At 43.9% G+C, this 23,038-nt stretch overlaps 3 protein-coding genes across 4 annotated transcripts; all 3 read left to right on the top strand.

The window, feature by feature from the left end:
* The first annotated feature begins 1,164 nt into the window (after positions 1-1,164).
* Positions 1,165-17,675, top strand: LOC122617126 (GTPase-activating protein). 2 transcript variants are annotated; one of them, XM_043792834.1, is made up of 6 exons: positions 1,165-1,798; positions 11,835-13,720; positions 13,815-14,074; positions 14,477-14,482; positions 14,633-14,828; positions 15,746-17,675. In XM_043792834.1, the coding sequence occupies exons 1-6, from the start codon at positions 1,651-1,653 to the stop codon at positions 16,745-16,747; spliced, it is 3,498 nt and encodes a 1,165-aa protein (XP_043648769.1). In that variant the 5' UTR covers positions 1,165-1,650; the 3' UTR covers positions 16,748-17,675. The 2 variants fall into 2 exon arrangements, with proteins under 2 accessions (XP_043648769.1, XP_043648770.1); XM_043792835.1 differs by lacking the exon at positions 14,477-14,482.
* A 955-nt stretch (positions 17,676-18,630) lies between these two features.
* LOC122617056 (cyclin-dependent kinase 8) lies at positions 18,631-20,243 on the top strand. The gene is made up of 2 exons (XM_043792719.1): positions 18,631-18,838; positions 18,904-20,243. The coding sequence occupies exons 1-2, from the start codon at positions 18,708-18,710 to the stop codon at positions 20,123-20,125; spliced, it is 1,353 nt and encodes a 450-aa protein (XP_043648654.1). The 5' UTR covers positions 18,631-18,707; the 3' UTR covers positions 20,126-20,243.
* Positions 20,244-20,562: 319 nt separating this feature from the next.
* On the top strand, positions 20,563-23,024 carry LOC122618278 (protein phosphatase inhibitor 2). The gene is made up of 5 exons (XM_043794595.1): positions 20,563-20,849; positions 21,243-21,340; positions 21,408-21,575; positions 21,947-22,041; positions 22,098-23,024. The coding sequence occupies exons 2-5, from the start codon at positions 21,261-21,263 to the stop codon at positions 22,367-22,369; spliced, it is 615 nt and encodes a 204-aa protein (XP_043650530.1). The 5' UTR covers positions 20,563-20,849; positions 21,243-21,260; the 3' UTR covers positions 22,370-23,024.
* The last annotated feature ends 14 nt before the right edge of the window (positions 23,025-23,038 follow it).

Raw genomic sequence — 23,038 nt, 5'->3', positions numbered from 1 at the left:
TATTGGCGGCAGTTGTGATAAGATGCACCGTCTCACTTGTTGATCTCCCTGGCCGTTGTTGTTGTTGCTGTTGCTGCTGTTGTTGTGATGCATGTGGTTTCCAAGGCAAGAAGCAGAAGCAGCATATGCGTAAGGAAAAACATGAGCGGCGTTGCTGCCCGGATGCCGTGTGAATTTCACATTTCACTGCCTTGTTTCTGAATTGTTGTGTACTTTAAATGTATGTATGTACATATGTGTGTACTATGTGGTTCCTGTGGACTGTCTCCGAGCCAGAACGCCCACGTAATGTACGCTACGTCATAGTCAGTCGGGCATTTGAGTTCTACACACTTACAGTGCTCAGCTTAACTAACAACTGATACATGAATTCCAATTGAAATACTAAGTAGACAAGTTTGAACCTTAAACACTACATCAGTTGTTTTATAGTGAGTTTTTATATTAACTTACAAAGTTTACCATCTTTTTTTTTATGATTTTATCGGATGTCAACATATTCCTTCTGTTATAAATAAATTCAAATCAATAACATGGATTTGTACCGCCTTTTCTGTGTCGCATATGCCCACGACTTTCTCTGCCGGCGATCTTCGGTTGTTTCCGCTGTTGGTGGCGCCGGTGCAACATGTGTGTGCTCAAGTGTAGGTGACCATTGCTGTGTGTGTGCGTTTTCATTCACAAAATTTGGGTGGTGCATGTGTACACTTGCCGCTTGGAAATTTGAATTCAGTTTCATTTCGGCCGCGCTGCAACACGTTGGTTTGTCGGAGTGTGTTTCAAAGTTAAGGAACTAAAAGCAGATCTAGTTTATAAAAAACATGAATTAAACCTAAAGTAAAAATTCAAACCACAAATAAAGTTTTAAATAATTTATCTTAAATTACGAAATATATAACTGTTTGTTGGAGCTAACGATATACGTATATTCGATAGTCAGAAATGGTATAATATCGAAATGAAACTTAAAAACTTTGTATGAACACCGTTATGTACACCGCAACCAAATAAGCATTGCTTAAGAAAATTAAAGGCACTTCATTATTTTAAAAGAGTTCTACTTTATACAAATTATTTAGCAAACATTTAACCAATCGGTTTCCCATGGTATTATCGGTGCACCTCGCTAAGGTCATACTAATTCAATGCTGATATACCACCGACTCGCCACGGTCACTCTAGTTTTGATTCCGCTTCGAAAGGTTGTTTCGCGGATGCGTGGAAGCCCGCAAAGCATATAAACTCGGAGAAATAAGGTTTTTGCGAGTCGAAACAATCAAGCAACCGAATATTTTCCATACTTCGATAATATAATCCCATGTGTGTTAGTGCGTGCAAAAAACAGTTTGTAGTAACAACGAAATACTAAAATCAACCGAGCCCTGAAGCAACAGGAAAAGTGCATTTCGTGAGCGGCAAATCGACTCATATTCCCGTCACACCAGCTCAATGCACAATGCAACGCTGCAGCGAGTGCTGAAATACAAATCCAAATAACCGCCTAATAAACCTGTCAAAAAGGGACATTTTTCGCGAGTTTAAAGTTCTGTGAAGAACGGGTGAAGGAGTTTTTGGAATTTTCCATCGCGTGTTGCAAGTTCCCCAGCGGGTGGCCGACAAAAAGCTGGCTGCTTTAAGAACGGGCGCACAATGCTGCTGAAGAAGAAGCGCTATATGTTCGACGAGCGAGACGACGATAATATTAACTCGCCCGTCGCCGTCGAGCCAAGCAGCAACAACAACAAAATGGCCGATACACGCGAAGTGCGCATTGAAGAGCAATTAAAAGTGAAAATTGGTATGTAAATCGAGTGCGAAATCGTTCAAAAACATCACAAATATGTCAAAGAACATGCGTGGCATGAACGTTGAGTGAAATTCGCGCAGCAACGTGGGTTTTTCATGGTGCAAAGTGTGCTGGAATGTTGACAGCGTCGCCGTTTCCCCCGCGGAGTCTCTTGCGGGCAGAAAACAACATAGAATCGGGAGAAAATGGTTAAGAATTGTCCAAAATGTTGTGTAATCTGGTGTCAAACCGAAATTTGTGCGATTGTCGGCAACGAAAGTGGATTTATTGAGAAAACAAATGTGTTTTTGTTCTAGAAATGAATTTTGCGTTCAAGTGTATAAGCATGCTGTCTCGCTCTGACTCGCGTGTTGCTGTGTGCGTGTGTGTTTCTCTTGACTTTTTCCCTAATGTGTGTGTGATTTTTTTTCGTGCAGCAGCAGTGCAATGCATTTGTTGTTGGTGCCGTTGGAGAAGTAATGGATGACCAGGCTGAATGTTACGGCATTCGCTTCTTCACCCTCCCCTGAACCGCTCTTCCTCCACCATCACCCAACACGCCCCCCCGCCGTTTTGAATGCGCCCCTTTTTGTGAATGAATCGGAAATCAAGCATAGGCATGTGTCTGTGTGACGCTCCAGCGCATGCTCACACACACACGCGACACACACATACACGCGAGAGAGAGATCCCAGCAACAATGTGTGGGTTTTTTTATGAATGGAATTTTCGAATTCGGTGTACTTTTCTCAACACGAAGGTGTCCGTTTTATGAATGATTATCAAAAGCAACAAGCGAAAAGAGCATCGATTAATGGCCTACTATATATTGGCAAAAGGTCAAATGAATGAATGACACTCTCTCACTTTTTCTCTCCATTCTGCCATCCACTTCGTTCTGAAGCGAGAGCGAACCAGACTGCAAGAGATAGACGAAAAATGAACTTGCGGTTGTTTTTGGTGGTTTTACATTTCCTGTTAAAGCATAAAAAGTTCAACAGAATTATGAATAACCACTGGCGGGGTGCAGAGGGGCGACAAAAAGGTTCCCGTGATCTCATTTTCACACCTGCACACGCATTTATTTTTACCTCTTCTGCGCCTCACATTTTCAATCTCGCAACTCATAAGCTGATTTTGCTATGCTTCTTCAACATACATACATTATATGCAAAGCTGCAACAACATTGTTGCCGCTTTTGATTTCCGTTTCCCAGCGCCCAGAGTTTCCCTTCGTGTGTTGCGGTTTTATGTTCTTTTTCTCCGGCCATAAAACTCTTGCTTTTTTTTAGTTGCCTCTCTTTTTCTTTTTTTGCGTGTCTTCCCCTTTCCAGCTGCTTTTTGCACGCTTCAATTGTTTTCGCATGCGCCTCTGTCTTTGTCGGGATCTCCTCATCGCACCCTCCTCTCCTCTCGCCACTTCCTTTTGCCCCCTGCTTTCTTCTTCCAGCTGCTTTAACCCCTTTCGCCCTTTTTCGGTTCTGCGAAGGAGATGGCACAATATTGGTTAAAAATGAATTAAAACACGTTTCTGCGATGATTGAAGAACGAAAGCTATGCACTTCCTTCGATTATCGGGTTGTTATGGCAAATTAGCTGTCACCTTTTTACCTCTATTTCATTCATTCGTCTTTGTGGTTCGTATTTACCCTCCTTTCCTTGAATATCGACCGCAACTTCCCAAGATATCTGATCTCATTAAAAATCTTGAGTATGTATATCAATAACACCATATCTAAAGCGGTATTTCCATCCAGAAAAGAAATCAGTAATCTTCAGAATGTGTCTTCAAAAATGGATCAGTATGGATCAGGAATATTTTTCTAGCAAAATTCTCTAGTGAAATGTAGTTATGTTGATGCATCTATTTAAATTCTCTATTCCTCATAGATTTCCCTCTTAAAAACTTTTCATAACATATCGAAATGCGATTTGCAACGGCACACACACACGTCTGCTGACGATTGAAGAACGAAAGTTATTCATTTCCTATAATCATCATTGATTATCGCATCATTATAGCACATTAGCTGTGTCACCTTTATACCCCCCTCCACTTCCAGTGCTTCTCTTCCATCCGCTTTATAGCGAGATGTATGTATTTATATATTTCATTTTATGTATTTATATATCGTTATAAGCGCTATATATACATGTACACCCTGCATTCTTCTCCCAAGTTTCATATTTCCACTTCATTATGCTTTGCATGCTTAATAATAATACTTCCACATCGTGCTCAGTTTCAATTACACACGGAGTTTCGCTTTTGTTGCTATTGTTGGTGGGCGCTTTCATTTTCCATTTTGTTGGTCGTTGCGATTTCTACACGATACATCTCCCTCTCCGTCCGACCGAAATTGGCGTAATACTTTTCCACTTAATTAAAATGTTTAGCGCATAACCTAAATTTTATTATCTTCGGAGAGGAAAATAAAATCGAGGGTGTGACTGACTCACTCACTGCTGATGATCTTCCGCTGAATATCAATGACATTTGCTGGGGAATTACTCACCACTCACTCACTATTCGCGGACCACACGCAATTGGGATTTCGTTGAACTTGAAGACCCAGAACAGAGATATCTAGTTAACATGGACTCCTCGACTTAGTTCAGTTGTGTGCTGTGCTGTGCTGCTTCTGTTGTTTAGTTCTGTAACAACAATAAATAGTTTGGCCAAAAAAGGTAATTAATTAAAAGCCGGTTGTGCTGTGCTGCGCTGTGCTGTCTTGTTCTCCAGTTGGTTGCCAGGTTTCCATCTCGTTTTCCTCGCCCCTCCAACCAGGCCAAAACTGGTTGCAATTGAACGAGCCAAAGATCGCTTGGAACATTTCTAGATGGTTCGTACTCGGTGGAAGCCGCCAAGGCGATGTTGACAATTAGTTCTCGGGTCGTGTCTTTAAATCATTTTTCTAATACAAGTTTGTACATAGTACAATATATATGGTTTAGCTTGAGCCACAATTAAAGTGGAATATTTTCATTTGAAATTATGGCCGGGGAACAATGTTAATTAGCCCAAAGGCCGGAGGCTCATTGGCCGAGGTTTGTTTGTCCCAGCAACTTTGTTTGCCGCTTCCAAGGAAGCAGCGTTTTCATGTAATTAGCGCATTCTAAAATACTTTTTATTCAGGTCGATGTCGGCCTTCTTGAGGTTTTCAGGCACAGCAAGAAACGAGATCGTTTTGGAAATGATATACGATCTATATTCTAAGTGAAGAGTACAATTCTTCTAAATAGTGGAAGGTCAACATGTTTCAAGCACACCTTATTCCTGAAGACTAGTTAATATTCAATCCAAAGAGATCTTTAAATCAAGCCGTTAGTGTGTGCTTTTCTTTCTGTGTATCAGTAGGCAAAAGGGGAACCACAATCACAATCGCAATGACAACGATGACGTTGATGACTCTGCCCGCGATGATTAACATTTATCTCTGGCTTTCCACAATGAGGCAGCAGCATGTCATAATGTTATACATACTGGCATTTCCCCATTTTCCCCTAACAATTTTTTTTTTAGGGGGGCCCTTTTTTTTATGACTTAACGCTTGACCTCCTCGCATTTACTTTGATGTTGTTGACTTCATTCAGGGGTCAGAGGCATCTGTGGAACACCGGGTGGGTCAGTTGTCGTCCGGATCGGATCCCCACCTCCCAAGGCTTTGAACTTCACGCTGTTTCTCCGGTTTTCTGTTTTTAATGTGGCGCTTCTTTGGAGCTAACTTCATCTGAGCTGAGCTCAGCTCCTCTGCTCAGTTCCATCAGACAATCAGTCTGTTGTAATTTGTAATTAAAATGAATTCTGTTTTTATTTCACTTTTTCGGGCCGAGCTGTGTTATTAATTTTGAGCCACAATTTGTGCGCTTCGCTGGCTCGTTTCAAGTGTCGTTTATTGTGGTTTTTCAGTGGTGGTTTCTCAAAGGTAACACCACAGCGGAAATGTCAGGGCCCAAGAATTGTCTAAGGCTGGGGACAAGTTTTTAATGGGAAACGACGAGGGATCGTTTGGCGTCGTTAGATGCGCTTAACCACTCGAGTTGAAGAGTTTTTGGGAGGGGATACACACACTCATGACCACGTGGAATGATCGCGGGGTTAAGTGCTCCTTATATCTACTCTTATTAATGTAACCTTCCATTTGGTCTTTTGGTGTGTTGTGTAATTGCTCTAAGCAGATCCTCGGATTCTTTAATGGTTGTTAAGCGACAACACAAATGCGTCTTTGTATTTTATGAAGATATTTGAGAAATCATTTGAAAACATGATGGTTTCATTGGATGCACGTGCTTCTCCTTCGATGAAACATGTTTCACCATTGTGGGTTACCCCTTTCCTATAAGCCACCTTCTCTTTAATAGGATTTTATGGTTTTATAGTTTCGTTCCCACAAAACTGCGTTGTCAACCGCTGATCCTTGGCTCATATGTTCAACATATCGCCGCATAGAAAACCACTTTTGGCCAAGGCCAATTTGGCTTGGTTGCTTCGCAGCCGCCTGTTAAATTGTGTGGGCGCCTTACAAAGTGTGTTTATCATTATTAAATTTTTATGGCACACAGTCATGCGAGTTTTTGTGTCGTCGCCAGTTGACTTGCCTCTAATGAGCGGCATTTGTAGTTTTATTTAGTTTTTTCTTTTTGTTGCTGTTGCTGTATTTTTGTATTGCAGTAATAGGCGTCTGCCCAATTTGGCCATTTCGAAATGGAAGTCGTGCGTTCGCGTCGCTCACATTGAGTGATGTGTGCAATTGAAGGTTAATAGTGCCAAAAAGGTAAATTGGCAACACGAAAATTGAAGCCAAAGAAAGCAATCACTTGGTATTTAATTTGGACTAGCGAGAGCAATGACAATTCGCATGGAAATTACTCATCTGGATATGTGGATATGTATACAATGCTATGTAAAGTGTATACAATACAACACTTGCGTACATAAACAAAGTACAGATCGACGAGGTTGATGAAAAGCCTATAAGACATGCACAAAACAAAATTTCTGGCCGAAGCCAAACAAAGTTGGCCACAACAGGAGGAGATCGTGAGATGATCATGAGATCATGAACGTAATCAGACCGGAAATCGATCAGCACGTACAGAGAAAAATTGAGGGGGAATAGGGAGCGGGGAGCACGATGGCAATAAACTGGTTTCTGGTTCTCCTTTTCTCCCAAACCAATAAAATTCAGTGCATAATCTATTAATATAAGTAACTTAATAGTGCCACAGATAATATACATGCTTAAAGCAATGCAAATTTACTTTACAAAAACCCAATTGATATTTAAGTACCAGTTCCGAATCAATCTGCTTCTTTCCTTGTGGTTGAGCAGGGATTGGTTTGGGCCAACTAACCTGTTTTCCTCCACAATCTGGCTAATTGCGCAACACGTTAGGAGAGCAGAGCCCTTTCTGGTTTCATGGCTTTATGGCTTTATGGCCAAAGGAAGTGGCAGCGGAAAAGGAAGTGCACTTAAAGGGTTATGGTGTTGCAGAGCCCTAGAATCGTGAGTGCTGCGGGAAAAGCGGGGAAATGCAACAGAAGCCAAGGGCTTCTTTCCACCTCACCTTACCATCATAACACCACCTTTCCGCCAAAAGTGCAAACAATCATTTTGGCCGCAGGAAGCTGCCGTTTAAACAAACAGCCAGACAGACAAAGACAGACACAAAGATCTGTCTGTGTAAGTCTCCCTTCCGCTGGAGCAAAGCAGCTGGAGAAAAAAAAGCAGCAAGAAAAACACAAGAATTTATCTCTATTTCCGTTCCTTTGCATAAATGTCTGCTTCTGAGTTGGCTGGTTTTTGTTTCATTTGCCTTTTTAGAATTTATTACAGCGCTGTCTGCTTGTCTGCTGGTCTGCTTCCTTCTTTTTTTCCTTTATTTTGCAGCACTCGGGGAGTAATCGCCTCATTAATTCGCGCGCGTTTCATGCTGCACTGAATCAATTTGCATATTGTGCAGAAAAGCAAAGAGAGAGGGAGGGGGGAAAAAAAGGAAAGGAAGTCTACTTACAAAGTCTTTAAATTTAATTTTCCGTCTGCGAAGGAAATGCTGAAAATTTCAGCCATTTAATGAGACCCTGTCTCGATATATTCCAATAATGATGGGTGTGTGTGGAAATGGGATCGTGTTGTAATCTTCCCCCCACTCGCATCCCCAAGGCAAATGTCAATGTTGTGGAGGGCAGAGGAGCCGATTTCCAGAGCGGTGCCGACTTTAGAAGTTTTCGATTTTCATTTTGGGGCTGCGGCAATATAACCATGTGCCACATGGCAGGATGATTCTATTTTTGGGGACCCCGGGGAACGTTGAAAGAAACATGCCGCATGTTTATCATGATGTTTGCTTAGGGATCGTTATATATATATGATCCCAGCGATCTGGTTAATTGATCAGGTCACCCGCATTGGGCTGGGTAAACAATGTATAACAATGATTGAAATTTGATTATATTTGAAATTTTCAATCTATGGATAGCTTAAACATATATATTCTTAAAGCAGCCTGTTATCAAAATGATTTCATATGACACCATGGTGTGGCTTTTATATGAGTATGCAAGTTAAATGGAAAGAAATTCGACTTGCTACAAATATTTCTTGTAAAAAAAAGGAAATACCACTTCCGTTCTCAGGGTAGTGCAAAACATTCCAAAGTGATCCTCTCCGTCCGAAATGAAGAGGAATCGATGAGCCAACTTCCGCTTGACTTTATCCATGCATAAACCTTCTGCTTGTTCCCAGTTCATCGAGCTCTGGTTCCGTTTATCGTGTTTGGCATATGTAAGATGATATATATATGCACACCCGATCGTCCATCACTGCGACTGTGTGTGTTGGTGTTTCTCAATGCATCTGAAGGTCGGATATCGGACGGTCTACGACCGATGGAACCCGGCGGGAACTCATGAATTCCGTATCTAAGCGAAATGACTAGTTCGGAATATGGTTTCGCCACTCTCTGTTGGGGGCTCGTTCGATTCCATGGAATTTCTTTCGCAATTTTCCCCTCTTATCGCCTTTTCATTCTTTCTTTCTTATTTTGCAGTCGGGGTGAGTAAGCAAAATCTTAAGAAATTCCGCCGATTATGTCATTAAATTTAGAAAACTTTGATTGTCTGTCTGCCGGTTTTGCATGGCTGTCGACAAAAAATCCAAAGCAAAGAAAGTTTGCCAAGCCGAAGGTTAAATACCCTTCGGGTAAATGATTCCCAAACAAAGTATAGTTTTATATCAGATACTTCAGTAACGTGTGAACAAAGCTATAATACCCAATGCAAGGGTATTAAAAACGAAAACGAAAAAAGCAATAAAAACATTCAGTGGGACAGCCAATCTCAGGCAAAGCCATAAAAAACACACATAAATAAATTATAAACGTCACAGAAACGCAAAAATTTCAACACATTTTTTATACCCGTTACTCGTAGAGTAAAAGGGTATACTAGATTCGTTGAAAAGTATGTAACAGGCAGAAGGAAGCGTTTCCGACCATATAAAGTATATATATTCTTGATCAGGATCAATAGCCGAGTCGATCTGGCCATGTCCGTCCGTCTGTCCGTCTGTCCGTCTGTCCGTCCGTCCGTCTGTCCGTCTGTCTGTCCGTATGAACGTCGAGATCTCAGGAACTACAAAAGGTAGACAGTTGAGATTAAGCATACTGACTCCTGAGACATAGACGCAGCGCAAGTTTGTCGATTCATGTTGCCACGCCCACTCTAACGCCCACAAACCGCCCAAAACTGCCACGCCCACACTTTTGAAAAATGTTTTGATATTTTTTCATTTTTGTATTAGTCTTATAAATTTCTATCGATTTGCCAAAAAACTTTTTGCCACGCCCACTCTAGCGCCCACAAACCGCCCAAAGCTGCTACGCCCACACTTTTGAAAAATGTTTTGATATTTTTTCATTTTTGTATTAGTCTTCTAAATTTCTATCGCTTTGCCAAAAAACTTTTTGCCACGCCCACTCTAGCGCCCACAAACCGCCAAAAACTTTCAGTGCTGAAGACTCCTTCGTACTTTCACTAGCTGAGTAACGGGTATCAGATAGTCGGGGAACTCGACTATAGCGTTCTCTCTTGTTTTTCTTTGTATTTTGTATTTTGCCGGGTTTCCCCCGTTTGACTTCCTCTTTCTACCACATATTGTATATACTACCACTATTATTTTATGAATGAAATTTACTGTTTTGCTTTTCACCTCCTGCAAAAAAGAGCCCCAACTCGTGTTTTTCGTCATTTTCCGTTTTGTGTTTGTTTGCCTGGCCGATTGCTTGCTTTAATTTACTTTGCGTATAAAATGTGCCACTGTCTGTGGTGTTTTTCATTCATGAAAAGAAATAAAAACACCCATGCATGTTGGAAAAAGAAAACGTATGTCTTTGTTATCTCGGTTTGCTTGTTTCTACGACAAAAAGCGAAGCGAGAGTGTGCGACTATGCGATTGTGATTGTGAAAAGTGGCGTTGTTTTGCCAACACACATACGCAACGTATAACCCCATTGATAGTCGCGAGGTGATTGCTACATATACTTATGGGAATCGAAGCTATAGCCTCACCTCCCACTCACACACACGCACAGGCAGTCCACCGCCCAGCTGTGTCAACAGGGGCGGAAAACGGGGCGGGGCCATCCGGTCCTCAGCTTAAAAGGCAATTTTTAGCTACAACTCATATTTCTGGAATCTGCGTAGCTCTACCCTAAATGTTTCCAAACGTTTATTTGCCAAAAAGTATAAAGGCCATCTCCGTCGCAGCGAGAATGGGTATCGGATAGTCGAGCAATATATTTGCGTTCACATCTATACTTGTTAAAATTTCCTGTTTACTGATTTACCACAAAAAGGTTTAAGCAAGGTGTTTGAACACCTGAGACGATCTGCAATGTTTTTATAGTATACAATTTCCTTATATTTGCGTAAATAAAACAGCCTCATTCATAAGGTACGATAAGCAAGGTGCTAATCATGGAAGTTTGTGAATAGCTGGCGAAACAAAATTTTGCCACACGGATACAGTTACAGTTACAGATACAGATACAGATATAGAAGCCAATGCCGGTATAGACACAGATACGGCACACGCAGGTTGGCGTTGGTGTGCGTGCACTTATTATATTTCCGCTCGACTGCCGCTAATTTCTTTCATTGAGCAACTTTATAGTACTTGCCTTGTGGGCAGGGCAGCGCCTTCACCCTTTCGCGCTTATCAAGGCCTTGCCTGCCGTTTATCATTAACGCTTACGGTCGTCGTCCAGTCGGTCTAGCCAAGCGCCAGCCACTGCGAATGTGCCACTGACTATTTTTGTATTTGTTGTGTCCCCCAGGTGGCGGAGCATCCATAACACAATGCCGACCACCAGCCAGCCATCGGTGCACAATACTGAATACATATAGTCGTCGAACATATAGGTATCATCGAAGCACTCGCACAGGAAGTCACGTCCGCTGTCCGTTTTCGGAAATCAAAAGAGCCCGCTGGAATATATGGTGTAATGTATGGAGTGCGATTGACTGTGCCTTTTTACATCCCCAACCGGCACAGTTGGCAGGTGTCAAGGCCAAACATCTGCTGATACCCCGATATGGGGGGATAATATTCAATTAATTTATGCTAATGAATGGCTGATAGCCGTTAACAGTCTTTCCGGTTGGGAGAAAGTCTTTGATTAGGCCATTAGAAGTTCTTGTAATGAGGCTAGTGGCTTTCAATTTTTAGTCTCTTTAGCCATACATATATGAATTGTTATTTAAAGTATTTCGCCTTTAATAATTTAAACTTCACCTGTTGTTCTTGGTTCAGTACGTTGGAACCAAAACAAATAAACAGATTTAAAAGCTTTAATTCTCCAAAGTAAAGCGAATACTACTTTAAGGCACCTTGTGATTATCACTTAATCTTTAGTGAATGATTTTCACCTTGAACAAAGACATAGACGCAAGCGCTTTGCTCCTTAAGCTTGACAAATTGTGAATATAAAATGTAGTGGCCAATATAAATTAGTGTACTAATATACCTTCTTTGCCGACTAATTCCAGGCGAGGCAAAGAATCTGAGCAGTCGCAATGCGGCCAACACGAGCTGCAGCACACAGGGCACCCGCGATGTCTACTGCACAATTGCATTGGACCAGGAGGAGATCTGCCGCACACCCACCATCGAACGCACACTAATGCCATTCTTCGGCGAGGAGCACCAGTTCAAGATCCCGCGCCAATTCCGCCACCTGTCCATCTATCTGTGGGATAGGGACATGAAGCAGGACAAGCCCATTGGCAAGATAGCGATTAAGCGGGAGGAGCTACACATGTACAATCACAAGGATCACTGGTTCTCACTGCGGCCAGTCGATCAAGACTCCGAGGTCCAGGGCATGGTTAATGTGGAGGTGGCATTTACGGAAGCCCAACAGACCCAGTCCCTCTCAGAGGGCATAGATCTGGGACAGCACACATTGGCGCACCACCAGCACCTGCCACACCACAGCCACCAGCAGCGGGCGCATCTGAACGATTATAAGGAGAACAGTGAACTGAGCAACATCCAGCGGGCGTCAGCAGCTGCAGCGTGTTCTTCATCGGCAGCCATGACACTCAAGACACGAGCCGCCGGTCTATTTGGTCACGTGCATCATCCTCCATCGCAGACGCAACACTTCCCGATCATCAATACCACTTCCACGTCGTCGGATCAGCTGTCCAATTGGAAATCGCATGGGCGGTTCGTTGGCGTGACCATCAAAGTACCAGCCTGCGTGGACCTGGCCAAGAAGCAGGGCACATGCGATCCATTTGTGGTCTGTACAGCCCACTATAGCAATAAGCACCAGGTGACGCGAAGAACTAAACAGCGCAAAAAGACCGTGGATCCGGAGTTTGACGAGGCCATGTACTTTGATCTTCACATCGATGCGGATGCGGGCAGCACGAATACCACTGGCAGTAACAGGAGTACCGGTTCCCTGGAATCCTCTGGCAACAAGGGTTATGCTATATATCCGTTGGGCGGCGCGGATCTGGTGGAGATTGTGGTGAGCATTTGGCACGACGCACATGGAGCCATGTCCGATAAAGTGTTTCTCGGTGAAGTGCGGCTGCCAATGCTCAATAAGCAGGAGCAGCAGGCGATTTCACCATCGGCTTGGTACTATCTGCAACCCCGTTCCATGACGCATAGTTGCCGCTCGCTAAACGCCACCCCCCGCTCATGTGCCACGCCGCCCGGAACGAGATTAAGCGTGGACTCGACCATTGGATCACTGCGTTTAAATCTTAACTACACCGCCGATCATGTCTTCCCGCTGGCCACATACGATGATCTTATGAATCTGCTCCTGGAGTCGGTTGATCAGCGACCCATCACCGTGTCGGCTGTGTCGATCCTAGGCGAGCTGGTCTCGGGCAAGACGGAGGTGGCCCAGCCGCTGGTGCGACTCTTCACGCACACGGAGCGCATTGCGCCGATCATCAAGGCGCTGGCTGACCACGAGATCTCCCATCTGACGGATCCCACCACCATCTTCCGGGGTAACACATTGGTCTCCAAGATGATGGATGAGGCAATGCGGTTGTCTGGACTGCCCTACCTCCATCAGACATTGCGTCCCGTTTTGTCGCAGATCGTTGCCGAAAAGAAGCCATGCGAGATCGATCCCAGCAAGATTAAGGATCGCTCTGCGGTGGACACGAATCTGCACAACCTGCAGGACTATGTGGAGCGGGTTTTCGAGGCAATCACGAAGAGCGCTGATCGCTGTCCCAAAGTTCTCTGCCAGATCTTCCACGACCTTCGCGAGTGTGCGGGAGAGCATTTCCCCAGCAACCGAGAAGTGCGCTACTCCGTCGTGTCCGGCTTCATCTTCCTGCGCTTCTTTGCTCCGGCTATCCTGGGGCCGAAGCTCTTCGATCTGACCACCGAGCGACTGGTAAGCTGATTCTGATAAACGATTTAATCTCAATTTAATCTCGATCCGAGTAATGAATAAATAATAATTAATATTCCCTGTTTGTATTTTGCAGGATGCCCAAACGAGTCGCACGCTGACTCTCATCTCCAAGACGATCCAATCGCTGGGTAACCTGGTCAGCTCACGGTCGTCGCAGCAGACGTGCAAGGAGGAGTTCACAGTCGAGCTGTACAAGAAGTTCTGCACGGAGCAGCACGTGGATGCGGTTAAGCACTTTCTCGAGGTGATCTCGACGCCCAGTCACGCGAGCAGCAGCGTTCATCCGGCGGCGGCGGCGGCAACGCCACTGGAACCAGTATTACTAAAAGAGGGGTAAGTTGACGTTTTTACTTTTGCAACTCTTCAGATGCGATCCCCCTGATTGGGGCACGAAAAAAACTAGCCCAATCAGCGGGGAGTCCCTGTAGCCTCTAGAAAATCTCGATTGGTGGACTGTGCAATGCTCCCTCTATATACCCTCTTCTATAGATTTGGCATATCCCACCCAAGGCATTTGGTTGATTACGCTTCGTTTTATTCTAATACCAAAACTTTCTTTGTCTTTCTCTTCTTTTCCGCGCGCTGCTTTTACCAAAAAAAAAAAATTTAAAAAAAAAAAAACATCAAATAATTAATCAAAACCAATCCATCACGCCCAACACATCACATATTTACCATCCCATCACACAAAAATCACACTTATTCATCACACATTAAATCTATACTAACGTCTAGCGAGGGGTAAGAGAAATTGCTTGTAATTTGTTAAACATTTACCTCTGTTCTCGTCTCAGTTGCGTATGAGCCTGGGACCAGAACAGAGAACTGACACTACGAGATCTCGAAGTACAGATGCTAAGACCCCGCTTTCTTTGCTCTCCTTCCCGACAGCCTGATGACCAAGTATCCCACATCCCGGAAGCGCTTTGGCCGGCAGTTCAAACAGCGCCACTTCCGCCTCACCACCCACTCGCTCAGCTACGCAAAGTCGAAGGGCAAACAACCCATCTGTGATATACCGCTCCAGGAGATCGCCAGCGTGGAGCAGCTGAAGGACAAGAGCTTCAAGATGCAGAACTGCTTTAAGGTGAGCATTCGATGTGCTGCGATTTCAATTGGATGGGCTGTGATTTGCATGTGCTGCTCTCCAGCATGTTGCAACAAATAATGCACACGAGTGGTGTGGTGCCGGAAACGTGCGATCCACGCCACATCTATAAATAGGCAGCCAAAGCCCACACACCTTCGGGCAGTGATGATAATTTAGCTGGTTTTACATGTTAGATGGTTCATTGCGAACTTTTAGGGCGTAAGAATATTAGAAGTTGTAACTATAAACCTGTTTCTTCTAAATCCCGAAGTGTTTAACTTCTATAGCATGCAAGTCAATAGCCAGCCGCAACGTTCTTCTTCGTTCTATAATTAGCTTTCTGTTGGTTCTCATTCAACTAAAATTAGCCTAAATCTTGCTTCTGAAAAAGCGTCATCACTGCCTCCGGCGGCAAGCTCATGGCTGAGACATGTGGCACTGTGTGGGCGTAAGGCAGTGGCTGCTAATCGATGGCGGCAGCAAGCCCATCGTCTGCGACAGTGAAAACCGAACCTCAGTTGCCCGAGAAACTTTCACTAATCACTCACAGAGTTTTGTGTGGCAAATGACAAGTTGCGGCAATTAAAAATAATTAGTATTATTATGCAGATGAACTGGCGAAGCTCCGCTTTGCGTACGCTATTGTTATTGCCATTTGGGGGGAGGTAGTAAGACAAAAAGGGAAATTTCAAAACCTAGAAACCAATGCAGCCGGCGCAGAAGAGAATCGTCATCGTGGGTGCGATTTCTTGGAGTTACGTTTTTTTTTGTTTTTATCGCAGCCAAGATGTGGGAATTGTCTCAGCCAGCGATTTCACTTGGGTGCGATTGTTTTGCAATTGCGCCGCGCACAGAATTTATGTTAATTGCACAAAGATGAGACTAAAGATTTACTTTCGCCTCTTCTCCCACAGATTGTGCACAACGATCGCTCGCTGATTGTGCAGACAACGAACTGCGTGGAGGAGCGCGAATGGTTCGATTTGCTGCACAAGATCTGTCTGATGAACTCCATCCGGATGCAGTACTTCCACCCCTCGGCCTTTGTCAGTGGCTTCTACAGCTGTTGCGGCCGGTCGGATGAGAATTCACCGGGCTGCAAGAAGGTGTTGGATAAGACGATGGACTACTTCCAGATGGACTTGGTAACGGCGCTGGATCCAGCGCTCGATCTGCAGCGCATCCACACGCTGATCATGTCCAACATGAGTGTGCTGGAGTCACTGCTTGATCCGCTCACCTATCACCAGTATCTGTCGCAGACGCAACACCAGCAGCACAATCCTCTAGTGCCGCTGGCTACCGATCTGCAGAAGCATTCACCACAGGCCTTCGCTGAGTTCAAGCGAACGATTGAGAAGCTGCAAGAGAAGGCTTATGCCATCGATAGAGATCATCGGGACTACAAGCAGGGCATTACGCGGCAACTGAAGTACGGCAGCAGACAGGCTCCAATTGGCGATGATAACTACTGGCACATGCTGCGAGCCGCCGGCCAGTTGAATCAGCAGCATCACCAGCAGCAGCAACATCAGCAGCAGCACCAGCTTCAGCAACTTCAGCAGTTTCAGCCCCAGCCAGTGCTGCCGCAAATGCAGAATGTTCGGGCGTATCCTTATCAGCCAGCTACGAGCAACATGAACGCCTACTATCTGCACAACTTGCAGCATCAGCAGCAGAGATTGCAGTTCCATCATCAGCAGCATCAGCAGCAACAGCACCATCAGCCGCTCCAGCAGCAGCAGTCGCAGTTCCAGCCCCTGCGCAGCCACCAACTGCAGCGCCACAACAACAACTTGAACAACAATAACTGCGGCAATGCATCTTCCTCCAGTCCATCGTCGACCACATCAAGTGTGGTGGCTGCACCGCCCAGCACCACATCGTCATCGCAGCCAGCTCCACCGATTTATTAGCGTTCAAGGCTGTGCGTATTCGCTTTGCCGCGGGCCATTATCACGACCAGGTAAAGGAGGAATACGCATCAACGTGGCCCCAACCAGAGGATGCTGCTGTACAAACAGATTTATTGTGCTAAATTCTAGGCTCTTTTTTTTTTGTATAATTTTTACGAGTTTAACGTTGTAAAGGTCTAGATTTAAGTTTTTTAATTAACAGTTTTTATACACCAGATTTTTACGGTACCGCCTACACCAGCAACTACAACAACAAAAACACGAAGAAAAAAAAAGAGGAAACGAAATCTAAATATTTATAAGCCTATTTATTTTTTGTATGTGCTAACATTATTTATACACGAAAACGAAATACCCAATATGGAAGGAGCATTTCTATACTTGTGTGAGCGCAAAGAGGGCAGAGAACCATTGAAAACTGATAACTTTATAAGCCTAAACTACTAAAAACTCAGAAACTGCTAAGATTTTTTAAAGCCTAGCCTAAGTTAAGTATCAGCACAATGATGAGTAGCGAAATGAATGGATGTAAATAGCAGATACACGAGTATATATATATCGCTCTATATGTACATGTGTATGATTAACTTCATTATACCAGTTATTTTAGGCGTAGCAAAAATTTCTAAATACCAACTAAACTAGGCGTGTTGCCCAGTGGCGACACACACGAAAAGCAAATAACTCTAACGAAATCTGAACGCGCTATATATACAAGAAACGAAAACTGCGAAAAGCAACAAAAAACAACATACATTTACATGTATATTTACTTTATATAACTGTCATACAGCTAATGTTAAACACACGATATGTATTCGGCAAATTCTAGAATACAAACAAAAAGCATTGTTAAGAACAAATTTACTTCCATTTTTGCATATACACACACATTGATACATACATTAAACACACACACGCACACCTATATTTATTAAATGCATTTAATTTCATATTAAACTTAAACGAAAAACAAGTTAATTGTTAACACAAACACGATTTGTTTAGCTTCGACTTACTTCCACCGATTTGTTTCCAAAGCTCTTCCAATATTAAATACACATGTAATTTACATCTAGAACTAGAATGTTAAATAATCTAATTTTTGCCATATTTAGTTCATTGTTCATCAATCGCATTGAAAAGTGTCTTCCTCCGCCGCGTTAAATCATATTGCCTTTTGTTTATGCATTCCAATAATTTGTGCATTTCTTAATTCTAATATCTGCATAATGTACATAGAGATACGAAACGGAGAAACACGACGAGATGTTGCTATGAATTTAAATCGTTTGGAGTTTCCAACTTGGTTCATATATAATTTCACTTGCATTTTAAGAACACAATTATAGTTTACTTTTACCATGCCTAGCTGATAAGTTGTTGGTACAAAGAATCGAGAAAATAAAAACATAGATATATTTCCAAGGGAAAAATAAAGCGTGTCGCCAATGGATAAATTTTGATTTCGTTTTCTTTTAAGTTTTTTTTTATATCCACTAGGAAATCCCATTGCTTTATATAACATTCTAAAGAACATTATTTAAATGATTTTTTTTGGGTTTCAAATTTTTGATTTGGGGATTTTATTGCTTTTTTTCATAAGAAAATAATTTTTTCAACGAAATGTATTGAATTTTCATGAAAGTTTTTGGGGTTTGCTGGCTTAGCTTCGGCTTGGATACAATATCATTTGCTTAAAAACAGTTGCAGTAACGGGCAAAATAATATAAATCTGAATAATAGGTGCCATAAAGAAGAAATCACAAAAAAGGGCGCAAAGTTAATAAAAGAATTTTCTTTCTGTGTTATAGGAAGATAGTTATAAAAAAGCTAGATTTGGCTAGAACTTGACGCATTCTCCATCCCTGGTGAACGGCTTGTTATCGTTATCGGCAGACAGCTGATTGGCGGCTTCTTCATTTACAAACAATTGTGGAATTGGCAAACATTTGGAAAAATGGACTACGATTTCAAGATGAAAACTCAGATTGAGCGTACGAAGGTGGAGGACCTATTCAATTACGAGGGCTGCAAGGTGGGACGCGGAACATACGGCCACGTCTACAAGGCGAAGTGGAAGGAGACGAGGTGAGCTGGTCATCGGGTGCCCCCTTATACAATATACAAACTTTGATGTTGTTCATGTTCTGTAGCGATGGCAAGGAATACGCCTTGAAGCAGATCGACGGCACAGGCTTGTCCATGTCCGCCTGCCGCGAGATTGCATTGCTGCGCGAACTGAAGCACCAGAACGTAATAACCCTCATCCGGGTGTTCCTGTCGCACAACGACCGCAAGGTGTTCCTGCTGATCGACTATGCGGAGCACGATCTTTGGCACATTATCAAGTTCCATCGGGCGGCCAAGGCCACCAAAAAGCAGGTTGTGGTTCCCCGCGGCATGGTTAAAAGTCTGCTGTACCAGATTCTGGATGGGATTCACTATCTGCACAGTAATTGGGTGCTTCATCGTGACCTGAAGCCGGCCAACATCCTGGTGATGGGCGATGGCAATGAGAGGGGTCGCGTAAAGATCGCCGACATGGGTTTCGCGCGACTGTTCAATGCCCCATTGAAACCGCTGGCAGATCTGGATCCCGTGGTGGTTACCTTTTGGTATCGCGCTCCGGAACTGCTGCTCGGTGCTCGTCACTACACCAAGGCTATCGACATCTGGGCTATTGGCTGTATTTTCGCCGAGTTACTCACTTCGGAGCCCATCTTCCATTGCCGGCAGGAGGACATCAAGACCAGCAATCCGTACCACCACGATCAACTAGACCGCATCTTCAATGTAATGGGCTTTCCGCAGGACAAGGACTGGGAGGACATCAAGAAGATGCCGGAACACCATACGCTGACAAAGGACTTTAAGCGCTCCACATACTCCACCTGCTCGCTGGCCAAATACATGGAAAGGCACAAAATCAAGCCAGACAGCAAGGCCTTCCACCTGCTGCAGAAACTGCTGCTAATGGACCCCAACAAGCGCATCACCTCCGAACAGGCCATGCAGGATCAGTACTTCCAGGAGGAGCCGCAGCCCACGCAGGACGTATTCGCCGGCTGTCCCATACCGTATCCCAAGCGTGAGTTCCTCACCGACGACGACCAGGAAGATAAGTCGGATAATAAGCGACAGCAGCAACAGCAACAGCAGCAGCAGCAACAACAGCAGCAACAGCAGCAGCAACAACAGCAGCAGCAGCAAATGAACGCCGAGCCGAATGCAAAGAGAGTTCGATTGTCCGGAGCTGGTAACCAGCAAGATTTTCACCACCAGCAGCAGCAGGCCCAGCAGCAGCAACAACAGCAGCAGCAGCAGCAACAGATGATGTTCAACCAGCAGCAAAACTTCCAGCAGCGCTTCAACTGAGAGACTGATACATGCAGCATTTTTTCTACTACTTCTACTAATCCCTAGCCTTCTAAGTATTTAATGACCTTAGCGCGTAGCAAATACAAGCAAGTAAAGTGTACAATACGAAACGTTGACTTCTTACCCACTGGAAACGTAGAATTGTTGTCTTCCAGTTTCCTCTTGATTTAATCTATGGAACTCAATATTCATGAAAAGTTTGTTAAAATCCTTTAAAACATGCAAATATTATTTTGAATGCCAAATTTTTCGTCTCATAGGTTTATAATAAAAACATTTTATATAGTTTTTGTAACTGAAACACAGTTTTAAAAAAAATTATTTTTTTATTTGGTTCGAGTCCGAGCTAAGTTTTGAAGTATCTTATTTCGAATGGTATTTTTTATCAGCATGTTTCAAGCTACGTAAGTATCGATTACTAAGCGTAATCGAAAGTGCCATCGCTGTTTTGCCAGCTCTAGTAGAATTTGTTAGAATATTTTTACCGGATTTGCCATTTGTTTGCAATAGAAATTAGAAGAGAAACATCAGACAGTGGCCACTAACCCTTCAAGAGTCAAATTCAACGTTTTCCAAATTGCGATCAACCCCGCCCAGCTGGCGACATCGATGAGATCGTGCCCCTCGCCCAAAAACCAGCTGGCAGCCAACTTGAAGATTGTGGCGTAAATTGCCCTCCGAAAACGCAGTTGCAATTGCAGTTAACAGGCGAAACACACAAGTAAGTGGGGTTTGGAATGAAGGCGGTGCAGCATGTGGAGGCGGAGGCCACTAAGGCGTCGGATGGCCAATGGGGCGTTGCTGGGGGACTGCTGGCTGCAGTGGCCGCCCAGTGGGTGGCAATGTCAACCCCTCCAAGGGCACGAGGTTTCGGCGCGACCTGTGCCATTATAATCTGGCGAACATCGCGATTTCAGTGCCTGTTGTTCGGCTACTGCCGCCGTGACTCACGATTGACCAGCAGCAGCAGCAGCAGCAACAGTAGCAGCAGCAACAGAAACAACAACATTCAAATCCACGAACTCATCAATGACTCCCCACCACCGCCTGATGTAATTATCCGCGCGCACTGTTCGCAACTAAAGAAAATTCTTGTCTTTGTCCGTTGTTACAGGTAACACAGATACCCAAGATGCAGAACAATCCCAGCCCACAGCTACCCTGCAAGGGTATACTCAAGACTTCGCGCAGCTTCGACAAATCGGGAGCCAGGTGAGGTCATCAAATGTCTACAGGTTAATTGCCCTTATTAAGTGGTACTTCTTCCCCCATTTAAAAGTTTTCGCAAAAGTGCCAAGTTCGATGAGCTGAACGTCATGCAGACCTTCCATCCGGCCGACAAGGACTACGGACACATGAAAATCGATGAGCCCAAGACGCCGTACAACTACACGGAGGGCTTCGACGAGAACAGGGACGAGCTGGACACGGAGTTGCTAGTGGAGAAGTATGTGGAGCCTTCCTGTTGTTTACTTGCTAAATGACTGTCCAAGGTTTGGCACGAGCATAGAGTATCAAATTTCAAACAGAACTGATTTCCAGAAAATGCGTCGTTCTCATTTTTTTTGTTTACATGCACCTTAGAGATTTAGAGATTAAACAATCGTTGATAATTGTAAGATTTACAGAACGATAAGCACATTCAATATAAAGAAATATACCCATCTGACTGCCTCAGTATTTGTAAAACTTTATAAACCATTATTTGTTTGAAAAGTTCTTTGAAATTTTAAGGGCTATTTGAAAGCCATGCCAGTCATTTTGTAGTTTATAATATAATTGCAATTACAAATACTAAATTCACTCATTCCTTTGCAGACTCCGCATAGCGGCTAACACACAGCCGTCGACAGAGAGCATCGAGGACGAAGGCTCCTCCGGTGATGACCAGCCCCTTAGCGAAGAGGAACGACGTAAGTGCCACGAGCCAACCAGATTACAAACACGGCCTAATCTTATTCGCTTTTAGAACGACGACGCGAGTTTGAGCGACGTCGCAAGGCCCACTATCGCGAGTTTGAGGCCGTCAAGCTGGCACGGAAGCTGATCCAGGAGGAGGACGACGATGATGATGAGGACAAGGGCGCGGATAGCCGGCCCTCGGGCTCGGCACAGGGCGCTTCCAGCTCCGGACGCTACGCGAGCAGTTCGGCAAAAAAGTCCAGCTCCCAAGCTGACTCCACCACATCCCCGTCTACCAGCGCCGGCCAGAACATGGACCTGGAGCCATCGAACAACTAGAAGCAATGTCAACCCATCAATCAATCACTAATGTTTACCTAGCGGACAATGGACGATTCTGAGGGCAGCTCATCCAAAACAATAAACAAACGAAATTATATCAAATTATCAAGTGCTGTGCCAGCGCGGCGTGAGAAGTGGATGCTGATTAGCAGAGTGGCGAGGAGCACTCGTGATTAATTGAATTTACCCAACAAAACACGAAAAAACCAATCGTCGCCAAGGAGGTTCGTCATCGAGTAGTGAACACAGCCGATAAGCCGAGGCACTTAATTGTTGCAAATTGAGTTTACAGCACAAAGAATGTGCACCTGGTCGGAGAATTTGATTGTACGACCCAAAATATAATTATCGTGTATGCGTCTCAGCCGTAGCGTACTGTTGCAAATGTAGTTAAACAAAAGTCTTTTTAAATTGATATCGAGATGGAAACCCATTGAGTTTTGGTCCATGTCTCCCGTTCGCAGCTCCGTTTGCATTTAATTTGATTGGATGCCCAGTGCCAGTGCCACAGAATGGATAAAACTTGTTGTAACTAGCGTTGAAGTTGATTTGGCCTTACTTTTAGTTATTTATTAATACGATACTATTATGATTACTATTAAGTTTTAGCCATCGAATGCGAACGTTTCAATAAAGAGAGTCCAAAACCCAATTGAACAAAAAATA

Source organism: Drosophila teissieri, chromosome 3L (assembly GCF_016746235.2).
Source record: "Drosophila teissieri strain GT53w chromosome 3L, Prin_Dtei_1.1, whole genome shotgun sequence".
Taxonomy (NCBI): Eukaryota; Metazoa; Arthropoda; class Insecta; order Diptera; family Drosophilidae; genus Drosophila; species Drosophila teissieri.
This window is presented reverse-complemented; position numbering and strand designations above follow the sequence as displayed.

Coding starts and splice junctions, on each gene's coding strand:
- LOC122617126 (XM_043792834.1), top strand. CDS start 1,651: ATGCTGCTGAAGAAGAAGCGCTATATGTTCGACGAGCGAGACGACGAT. Junction 1,799..11,834: donor GCAATTAAAAGTGAAAATTG/GTATGTAAATCG, acceptor GACTAATTCCAG/GCGAGGCAAAGAATCTGAGC. Junction 14,829..15,745: donor AGATGCAGAACTGCTTTAAG/GTGAGCATTCGA, acceptor CTTCTCCCACAG/ATTGTGCACAACGATCGCTC.
- LOC122617056 (XM_043792719.1), top strand. CDS start 18,708: ATGGACTACGATTTCAAGATGAAAACTCAGATTGAGCGTACGAAGGTG. Junction 18,839..18,903: donor GCGAAGTGGAAGGAGACGAG/GTGAGCTGGTCA, acceptor CATGTTCTGTAG/CGATGGCAAGGAATACGCCT.
- LOC122618278 (XM_043794595.1), top strand. CDS start 21,261: ATGCAGAACAATCCCAGCCCACAGCTACCCTGCAAGGGTATACTCAAG. Junction 21,576..21,946: donor ACGGAGTTGCTAGTGGAGAA/GTATGTGGAGCC, acceptor ATTCCTTTGCAG/ACTCCGCATAGCGGCTAACA. Junction 22,042..22,097: donor CCTTAGCGAAGAGGAACGAC/GTAAGTGCCACG, acceptor ATTCGCTTTTAG/AACGACGACGCGAGTTTGAG.